Source organism: Arachis duranensis, chromosome 10 (genome assembly GCF_000817695.3).
Source record: "Arachis duranensis cultivar V14167 chromosome 10, aradu.V14167.gnm2.J7QH, whole genome shotgun sequence".
Taxonomy (NCBI): domain Eukaryota; kingdom Viridiplantae; phylum Streptophyta; class Magnoliopsida; order Fabales; family Fabaceae; genus Arachis; species Arachis duranensis.
Genome location: NC_029781.3, coordinates 102,079,922 through 102,090,106, shown reverse-complemented (window position 1 = coordinate 102,090,106; position 10,185 = coordinate 102,079,922). Strand labels below are relative to the sequence as shown.

At 36.4% G+C, this 10,185-nt stretch overlaps 2 protein-coding genes across 5 annotated transcripts; both read right to left on the bottom strand.

Annotated features, from left to right (window-relative positions):
- Positions 1 to 222: 222 nt before the first annotated feature.
- LOC107471487 (uncharacterized) lies at positions 223 to 9,204 on the bottom strand. Of its 4 annotated transcripts, none has more exons than XR_002369275.2 (8): positions 8,283 to 9,204; positions 7,455 to 7,601; positions 6,145 to 6,494; positions 4,546 to 5,290; positions 4,340 to 4,436; positions 4,198 to 4,252; positions 3,957 to 4,078; positions 223 to 991 (listed from the first exon to the last, which is right to left on the bottom strand). XR_002369275.2 is itself a non-coding variant. In XM_016090958.3 (7 exons), exons 1-7 carry the CDS (start codon positions 8,851 to 8,853, stop codon positions 4,016 to 4,018), a joined length of 2,028 nt encoding a protein of 675 aa, XP_015946444.1. In that variant the 5' UTR covers positions 8,854 to 9,204; the 3' UTR covers positions 3,709 to 4,015. The 4 variants fall into 4 exon arrangements, 1 of the variants encoding a protein (XP_015946444.1); XR_001588609.3 differs by lacking the exon at positions 223 to 991 and adding an exon at positions 3,382 to 3,687; XR_002369274.2 differs by lacking the exon at positions 223 to 991 and adding an exon at positions 3,382 to 3,662.
- Positions 723 to 2,177, bottom strand: LOC107471399 (pentatricopeptide repeat-containing protein At3g07290, mitochondrial-like). The gene has a single exon (XM_016090860.1). The coding sequence runs from the start codon at positions 2,175 to 2,177 to the stop codon at positions 723 to 725; it is 1,455 nt and encodes a 484-aa protein (XP_015946346.1).
- Positions 9,205 to 10,185: the final 981 nt, after the last annotated feature.

Here is a 10,185-nt window from a genome sequence, read left to right as displayed (position 1 = left end):
CTTGTTGAAGAATCTAAAAAGACCATATAAGGACAGGAAAAAACTAATCAATCTTAAAACACACAAGAAGCGTATAGTAGTTAAGATATCGCCCTACTGATGTTATCATCTACCTTTGTTTTACTTGTTGAAGAATCTAAAAAGACCATATCTAGAGAACTATACATGATTTTGTTCTTTTTCTTATGCTATTTCATTTTATTCTCTCTCTTTAATAACAAATTAACAAGAGCAATTTATTCTTACTGATACAATCCGAGCAACACAGGTATACATAAAATTATTTTTGCCCCCAATTTCAATCTTATAGTTACTTTCAAGCAAGAGGGAAAAAAATTGATAAAAAAATTTAAGGATAACTGGATATGTAAAAAATTCATGCTCCATAAGATATACTCAAGAAACCCGGTGATTCACAGATAACAGCAGACCCAGATAGTCATCATCGGTGGTGAGGAAAAGGTCATTAAGTCAGGTTTAGTGTCAATTAAATATCCGAAAACATAATCTGGGGATCCTTGATGAGTACCTGGTGGATGCAATAGTAGATCCAGCCATTCCTTGTTTGACAGGTACCTGAATTGAAATCACGCGTACCAGAATGCAAGGAAAATATTGATGAAGCAACAATCTTCAGCCATCCTCTCTGAATGCAAAGTCAATACTGAGCCAATGCTGAATGACACTAAAGCATCACATGACATGAATGTCACAATAGTTCTTCATTTTTCAATCAAGTTCAAGTATCTTCTTGATAATTCCATAGACAAATCCATTTCATTTTTCTTTTGAAGACGCTTCCTTATCTTCATGTACACTGGAAAATTTGGTTTAAGACCCTTATCCATCATCTCGAAGAGAATCTTCTGCGCAAGTAGAACATTTCCTGTCTTCAAATGAAGGTCAGCAAGTAAGCTGTAGTTTGCATTGCTGGAAAAACTCCGCTTAATGGTAGTACCAACCACGTATTCATGCGCTTCCGCATATTTTCCTGAAGCAAAATAACACTTTATTACCGCAGCATGAGTTGAAACACAAGGTTCAATACCCTTCAGCGTCATTTCATCAAGAAGTTTTGAAACTAAATCAAACTGGTGATGTTTACATGATAAGTTAATAAGAATATCAAAGGTGCTTGCCTCAGGTCTACCACACTCTTTTTCCATAGCTTTAACCATTTCAAAAGCTTCTGCAAATTTACCATTCTTGCATAGACAACTAATCAACAAATTATAAGTAAGTCTGTTTGGATCACAACCACTTCTCTTCATCTCGTTTAACAAATCCTCTGCTCCTTTGCAATCATCTCTCTTGCACATTATACTTATTAAGATATTATAGTGATTCACCTTCCTTCTCATTGTTCCTAAAACAAATTTAGCTATATCAACAAGCCCCAAAACACCCAACATCTCTATCAATAACCGAAAACCAGAACTTTGACATGCCCCACCAACCTCATTTAGCACACCAATCGTTTTGGTTACACATTCGATTGCAGAAGCCTTGTCCAAACACAAAAACAGCAAGAATCCAAAAGCATTTCGTCTCAAGGGCACCCTTTTAAGGTTAAATTCATTCAAAATTGGAACCATAGCTTCATAATTTCCCAAGAGACCACAGTTATTAACAACCAAGAAACCTATCTCCGGATCGCCACAAATCTCAGCATGGTTGTTTTTCAGCCAATCAAAGAACCTCAGTGCTGAAACTCTCTCAATTGCCAAGACCTCAAAAACCTCAACAACCAAAGCATTAGACAAACGCAAGTTCATCCTATTTAACCTAATCCCTAAATCATTCCCATCCTCACGAATCAAGGCAACAATATCAGAAACTTCACCAGATAGTCTACCACGGTAAGAAGAATAAGAGTTCGAATACGAATACGAATACGAATTCAAATATAAATACCTATGAGTGGAAGGTGAATGCAAGTGAAGAGCAGCGCTGGAGCATGTGGTGGCATAGTTATGAATATCAGAGTGCATAGTAGAAGAAGAGGTCGGAGTTGAGAAAAGGAAGGAACTTGGGGAGTGGAAAAGGCGGAGGAAAATTGTGGAAGGAGAAGAAGTGATATTGGAGAAGAGACAGGTGGAAGAATAAGAAGGAGGAGAGTGAGGAAGTGAGAAGAAGAAGAAAAACCTAACGGTTTTGAACAGTTTAGGAATTACCATAGCAGAGTGAAGTCGGCATCGACTTCGTGAAATTCGCAACACTCTGTAAAACTGGATTGTGTTTTATTTCTTGACTTATATTCAGGTTGCGTTGCTGAAAAATAAGGGCATCCTTTCCGTCCAAATTCCATCCAAACTCTCTCTCTTCCTTGTTAAAAATTTGAACTAGAATGGGTGGCAAAGAATACATAAGATGTTACCATAAATGTTATCATAAATAATTCAGACAAATATATTAAAGAATTTATCTAACTTATGTCTTAAAAATATATGTTAAAATAATAAATAATTTTTTTTAAAAATACAAAAAGTTTTTAATATATTTATTTTATATTTATTAAATAAAAATATTTAAAATATTCTATTAATAATAATCTTATTATATATCCTAAAAATACATATTAGCTAAATCTTATATTAAATTATTTAATAATTTTTAAATATAAAATAATTTTAAATGAATCCCGCTAGAGAGTCAATGGAGTATTTGTACAATGTGTACAATAGGCTATTTATTTGGCCAAATATAAGTTAAAAAATAAACATCCAGAATAAAATACTACAAATTTATCAAATACAATACATCCATACTATCAATAATAACCATCTGGGTACCAGAGATAATAAACATTTGATCTCCTATTGAATCGAATATTCCTAAACCTTCATTGTACACATTGTACAAATATTCCATTGGCTCCCTATACTTCATCATTTTAAATAATCACTTTTTTAAATAGGTACATCATATGATAATCAATCTCCATATTTTCTCCATATTTGCTTAAGTGATTTAGTGTGTTAATAGCTCGACTAATTCCTAATTACTGTTATTGTTATTAAATAAACGAAAGCTTTGTTATCTAGATGTGAAGTTGATAGTTAAATAAATAAAGCTAACATAATATTAGGGTGCATATGGCTGAATTTTGGAAAAATTACATTGAAACTTAAAAAATTAAAAAAAAATCATCTTTTCAAATTTCTTTTTATAATCTTTCAAAAATAATTTGAATCTAAAAATGTTATTTTGAAGTTAATAAATGTATCATAAAAATTTCTTACTTCATAAATTATGCTAGCGATTTCCTTTGTGTAATTCAATTTTTTAATAAATACACACCAAACAAGAACAAAAAAGCAATGGCATCAACTCAATCAAGCCTATGACATCAAATATGTTGCAACGATAAATGGTTAACTCTTTGAAGGAAAAAGTAGCAGAATGTAATGATATATAGTATCGTTTGATCCGTTTAACTGATCCTAAACTAATGGAATAAAATTTGTGGTTGTGATCGTTACATATAAAAAAACCTTTGTTATATAATTGTTTTTCTTACGTCAAACACCTCTTTTTTAAATAGTTATTGTTTGAAAATAAAAAGTTGAAACATGAAAGGAACAAGAATATTTTTGAATGGTTTGAAACAATCATTGCCCCCGTACTCTTTTTTCTTATTTTGGCCTTCTGGACTCCTCACCCTATATAAGATAAAATGTAAGCACTCTGCAAGGGAACAAGCTACGATTCCAGCCGGTCAAAACTAAAACTTGGCAAAAACCCAAAACTGTAGCATAATTATGCAAAACTTGAATACATAATTTTGGAATGAGAATGCATACTAAATCTGCCTGGAGAGGCAAAATTTTGCACTCTTCGCTTGGACAGGCAAATACAGAATTGTAAGTAACTTCAGAAGAGAAAGGTACACTACATCACATTATTCCAAGATGGGGGAATAATACAACAACTAAAATCTTTAAATTTATTGTTACCATGATTTCAAATAGATTTTGGAAGCCAACCAAATTGAGCCGATCCACAATTGCATAATTTAAATCCAGACCTGCTCTCTCCCATATTCTCTTACAATTACAGGAACACTTGTGGGGGGCACCTGCCATAATAAAAATGTCAATAAAAAATTGAATTATCATATGATCCAAGTGTGAAGATATGAAATGAAGTGATAATGCATGTTGAGAATGTCAACATCTTTATAACTCCAGAACTTACCATGCCATAATCTGTGACTATCATTGAAACATAATCTGAAGGTGTTGCATCATAACTGCCAATAATGTATAAGGAGAAACCAGAAGGTTAGAGTGAGCAAATGACAAATTCGCATCGTATTTGGACAATTTAAAATGCTTACATCAGATTTAAAAGTTGTAGATTTTCAACATTGGCCCAACCATCCAAGTAGTTGACATCCTCTCTACCCCGAACATTTGAAATTATATCTGGATCACCTGTAAAAACATCATAGGAACATCAACATCTTACAGTCACAAGGCAAAAGGTCAAATTATAAATCATAAAGAGGATCTTCTCATCATCTAAAATTATCATTATACATACCAAGTTCATTTGAGCATATCGAATCCAGCTGTACCCTGTCATGAAATTTATAGGCCTCACAACATACTATGACAGGTACTCGGAACGCATGAGCAACCATTGCAACACATGCAGTCCCAACCCTTGAATATACCGTTCCATTAGACAACACTGACGAAGCACCCAGAAAAACTCGGGTAACTTCATGCATTATGTATGAAACAGCATTTATATGAGTGTATTCACAGCTAAGACCCTTCTCCAGAAGCCTCCGAAGTAAAAGCTGTCCTCTAAGCTTTGGACGAGAATCAACTACAACAACACGAAACTGTTTTCCCAATTCATGTGCATGTAACAGTATCATTTCAACTGCCGATGATGATCCATAAGTTAGAAGAACATCACCATCTCTTATTTTGGTGACAGCATGCTTGACTATCACCTTGTTGGCAAGTACAATCTTCTCACTTATAAAACGCTCAATATCTGACTGGAGAGAAACTTTGGCTTCTGACTCAGACAGGGTCAAAGGTAGCTTGGCTATCCGACTTTTGAGAAATCTAATTGCATTTCCCATGCTGATTGAAATAGGCCTACACTCATTTAGAAATGAAACATAACTACCTATTTTTGCTGTTAAGTCTCTCACAAGAGTCTTCTCAGGTGGAACTCTATAGTCTTTTATGGCTTCTTGAAATGCTTGAAACATTGCAATACAACGAGCATTAGCACCACATATATCGCCAGACAAATACTGCAAACCCACCTAACAAACCACAATGAAGATCATTAAGATTTTTATTGCGAATGCAATTTGGAGGAGAGTTCAAGACACTGTTGTGCATTAAAATGCAAGACCAGAACAGATTATATTGAATATATCACTATAGGCCAACATCAATGTGGCTTGAGGGAAAAGCTTGAACAGGAAACATGTCCTACTCTCTTGTCCTTCTAATCATCCCATGGAGGCCTTGAGGGACAAGCACTATTCTTTATTCCATGTGGCCACATTAACCATTTAACCATTCAAAACATGGCCTTTACTTTCTAAATATTAACATCCCAACAATTTATTGATGTTATATTTTATTGAATAAACTTACATATACTGAATTTGGAGTTACTGGAACCTTGGTTTATACTGAATTTGGAGCTATTGCAACCTTGGTTTCAGTACCCGTATCAGCAGTTACATAAACTTGGGTTCGGTGCACTGAGCAAGGGAAACAAAGAAACTTGGGCTTATGGGTTATGGGTTTCCTTTAGTCATGCCATCAATATTGTATTTTTTATGACAAACTGAGAAACAACTGTGAGTGCTAAAGTTAGTATATTCTTACTCACAATGTTGAGCCACTGAAACTAGATATGGCAGGCAAAGAGACAACTCAGGAAGAGCACACAAGGATTAACTTGCAATTCTAAAAAGTTGTTGGACTCGGTTTTAATTATCTATATTTATTTCTTTCATATGACCAGTTAATTATTTATCATAATCATTACATATAACAATCAAAAAACTAACAAAGTGGTCCCAAACATGGGAGGACCTTATATGAACATGAAGTGTAACATACACGAAATAATGGATAATGGATACCAGAAAACCGCAAATACCTTATAAACAGCTGGATGTACAGGATCCAGATGAAAAAACTTTGACTCAAGATCTGGAAGCTGACTTCCGTGTTCATATTGTGGTAAATGCCTGAACAACTCAACTCTGTTCCTAGCTTCAGTTTGTTTCACCACAGCTCGTCGCTTAGCTTTCTCCACTCGACTCTTGTCATCATATTGCATTCGTGGTTGAGGAACATCCTTCTTTCTATCCTTTTCTGGAGGACAATCACCACCCTTCTTCTCAGATGCTGCAACTGCAGCATTATCAACTTTTGGTGTGGGCTTGGCAGCTTTGGCTGGTTTTGCATTCACTGAAGTTGCAGCTCCAGATGCCTTGTTGCCTTCAGCTAATGACACATTTTTAAAGCTATCTTATTAGCATCATCATGATAAATACTCGGTATAGGGAGAGAAAAGAAAGGGAAATTTTACATAATATTAATACTCTCAAAAGGTATCCAATATGGACTCTGTTGATGAAGATAAAAAATAACAAGAAGTAGCCGTATAATGACAACAAAACTTTATTCCACTAGGTAGAGTTGGTTAGATGGACCACATAGAACCATAATGCCCTGTCATTGAGTATTTCAGTGTCTAACTCATCCATTTCTACTTGGATCTCTTTTATCTTCCAAAATTTTCCGCAGTCTCTCTCCCTCTACCTCTGGCTATCATCAGGCTGTCTCTATTTGACCCACTCTCGTGGGTTTTTCATCTCTCTCAATGTCCAATTCCAAGTTTACCATTTGTAGAATGAGCTCCCTTAAACTTCCACCCAGCAACCCTCCCGGGGGGAAAAAAAACCTCAAACAAAGAGAGGGAATCAAATGGGATACTCAATACCAACCAGAGAAGGACAGCTCATCAGGTCTGTTAAGGAGCTGTGGGCCCATTGACATGCCTAAATTCCCTTTACCTAATTACACCACTAATCTTCTACAATCCCCCATGGTTGCTCTATAGCACTTCTCAATATCCGTATGACTTGAATTTGCATTCCCTTCAAGGGAACAAAGTTGTCTACTACTTCAACCAACCCTTTGTTGATCTACGCATCCAATTTTAGGCATGGTTAAACTTAAAATCATTACAAAACACAATACAAGTCCAGTGAATCCTGAGGAATGTGTCTATTCTAAATGAACCAAGTCCTATTACTAGTCATACAGCCATATATGAAAAAAAAATAAACATAGAATTGCATAATATGTCCATGGTAAGAGAGTTTTCAATAAGCTAGCTTAAGGTGGAGCCACGGGCAGGCAAATTAACATATCTAACTAAACTAGAGCATGATAACACACCTTTTGCAGCAGCCTTTGCGGCACGTTGAGATTCTTGAAGAGCTCGCCTTTCAGCTTTTGTGGTCTTTGGTTTTTGTTGTTTTGAACCAGTAGATTGGTCTTTTGCTTCCACAGCTGACCCTCCTCCTCTGTTTGCTTTCTCTTTTTCTAAGGGAGATAGAGGAACAAAAATAAGAAATGAAACAAAAACCAAGCTAAAACAGATCATAAATGGAGACAACAATTCCATCAAAATTCCAAACTTGCAAGAAAATATTATTTCATGTCCAAAATTCAAAAAAAAAATTCTAACAAAAAGATTAGTTTATTGAATTTGAAACCACCTGTTGCCAAAGATGCTCCCAAAAAATAAATAAATAAAAGAAGATTAGAGGTTTGAAACAGCATGCCACAAACTCTATGGTCAAATTAAGACAAATACTAATTTCAGTTCCATTTCTTGTGAACACTAGATTTGATATATTGAAAGGATTCAAACAGTATCCTAACTTAAGCCTTAAGTGTTTCCAGAATCCAGCACTAACTGTTTTCACAAGACCCAGAGACACTCCTTCTCCCTTTACAAAACTTACTTATGGGTTCTTCTCAATCTACAACGAATAAAGTTTTTATATCACTCAGTTTCTTTACTCTCACTATTTCAACATAGCATACACCGACTCAGACTCAGACTCAGACAGTTAAATCTTCGAAACTCAAATTTCTACTCTCGCACCACACCACTTAACAGAGTTTTAAATCCAATGCATATTCATAATGACAATTTGAGATCAAATTAACAATCTAACAAACACATCATTTAGAAACAAGAATTCGATGCAAGCTCACCATGAATCGCTAGCGAATCATTCACCACGGACACGGTGGTCAGCTCACTTGCCGGAACACCAACGCCACTACCACCGCCACCGCCAATGCCACTAACCTTCTTCATCGCCGTCAGGTCGAATCCTCCGCGGGGAAATGACGACGCCACTTTGCCGGCATTGTTCCCCTTATCGCCTCCGCCACCATGGCGCTCAAAGAAGCTCCCTTCGCCGGCGGCCATCCTGCTGGAGTACGAAGAAGAAGCTGGAGTCGCCGGCGACATCGGAGCGGGGAAGAAATCGCCGAAGCTGCTAACTCCGCCACCGGCGAGGGAATCTGCGCGGAGAGGGGACGCAAGCGTGGGGCGGGCGTTGATGACGAGATTGTCGGAGAGGTGGCGCGGCGGAGGGATCATGACCGGAGAGAGCGAGTTGGCGGATTGTGAGACGTCGGAAACGGGAGTAGAGTGTGTCGGGTCGGGTGGACCCGATTGAGAGCGTTCGGGCGGGGCTCCAGGAGTGAAGAACCCGACTTGGCGGAACTTGGGGACGGGGTCGATCGCTGAGCGCGGTGCTCGGCGAGAGGGATCCATAGAGAAGAATGAGATTAGGGTTTTGGGTTTGGGGGGCAGGGAAAAAGTTTTCTAAACGAGTCAACAGAGTTTAAAGAAAAAAGGATGGTATCTTTATTTTTCCTTGTGATATTTTCTCTGAATAATTTATAATATAAGATGTAGATAAAATGAAAAAAAATGGGGATTCTTTTTCTTCCTTTTTTTTCCCTGGGGAATTTGGATTCTCGCTTGGTGAGCTCTGAGTTGAGACTTGAGAATCCGATTCTTAGCGTATGGTAAGTTCCGCTGCGCAGTCAATTTTGTGCAGATGTTGCATACCACTTCGATCAGAATCAGATTTGCGGATTTGTTTTGGTATTCACTCCTTAGATTTTAAAATATTTTCAATCTGACCCAAATGTTTGCAGATATTTCATGCCACTTCAAAATTGAGCGGAAGTTGCATGCATTGCTTTCGACCCCAAATAGGATAGTCTTATGAGTTATCACACATCTAAAATGTTTTTTAACAATTTAAGTCCAGTTAATTAAATTTATCCAAATTCAATAGAAATCAATTTTATTAGTAAGAGTATGAATACACGTTTAAATTATTCCACTAATATAAATATTTTTGTATTTTTTTTCTTTTTCCGTTTTTTAACGTTTTTTTTTAAATATTTTTTTCGTGTGTTTTTTTTTTATCATTGTTTTTTTTATTATTGCTACGTTTTTTTTCTTTTTTTCCTCTTCTTCCTAGTAATTTTATAGTATTATCTATTTTTTTCCTCTTTTATTTAATTTTTTCATATTTTTATCATGTTAAGAGAGTAAAACAAAAACAATAATGAGTAAGACCGTTAAAATGAGCTAAATCCATCATATCACAGTTCATTTACCAGTTTAAATAGATGAATTTTATCTCTAAAATTTGGGCTAAACAAGTTGAGCCCGATTAACCCGAAAAAATGACGGTTATATTATACGCTTCAATGCCTTTACTCTTGTTCAGCCAACTCGTGCCAAATGTTTGTCAAATAATATAGCTAAATAGTTATTGTTCGGTAGCTCGTTGTGTCGATTGGAGAGAGGCGTTGGGAGTGAAAATTGGAACCTGAGCGCAAGAGCTGAGGTGTGGTATCCGCAATCGTCGTCGGGTCAGCGGGTGGGACCATCTGCAAGAACACTCCAATAATAAAGTAAACGTCCATACGATGAGATGGCTAATTAGGATAATAGTAACGTAACTGGGAGAGTTCCCTCCCCTTTATTCCTTCTCCTCAGGTGAATCTTTCCATTTTGGTCCACTTGTCCAGACCTCTGCTGAGGAAATTATCATGCGAGGGACACTGTCGTTTAAGCGGGTCGTTG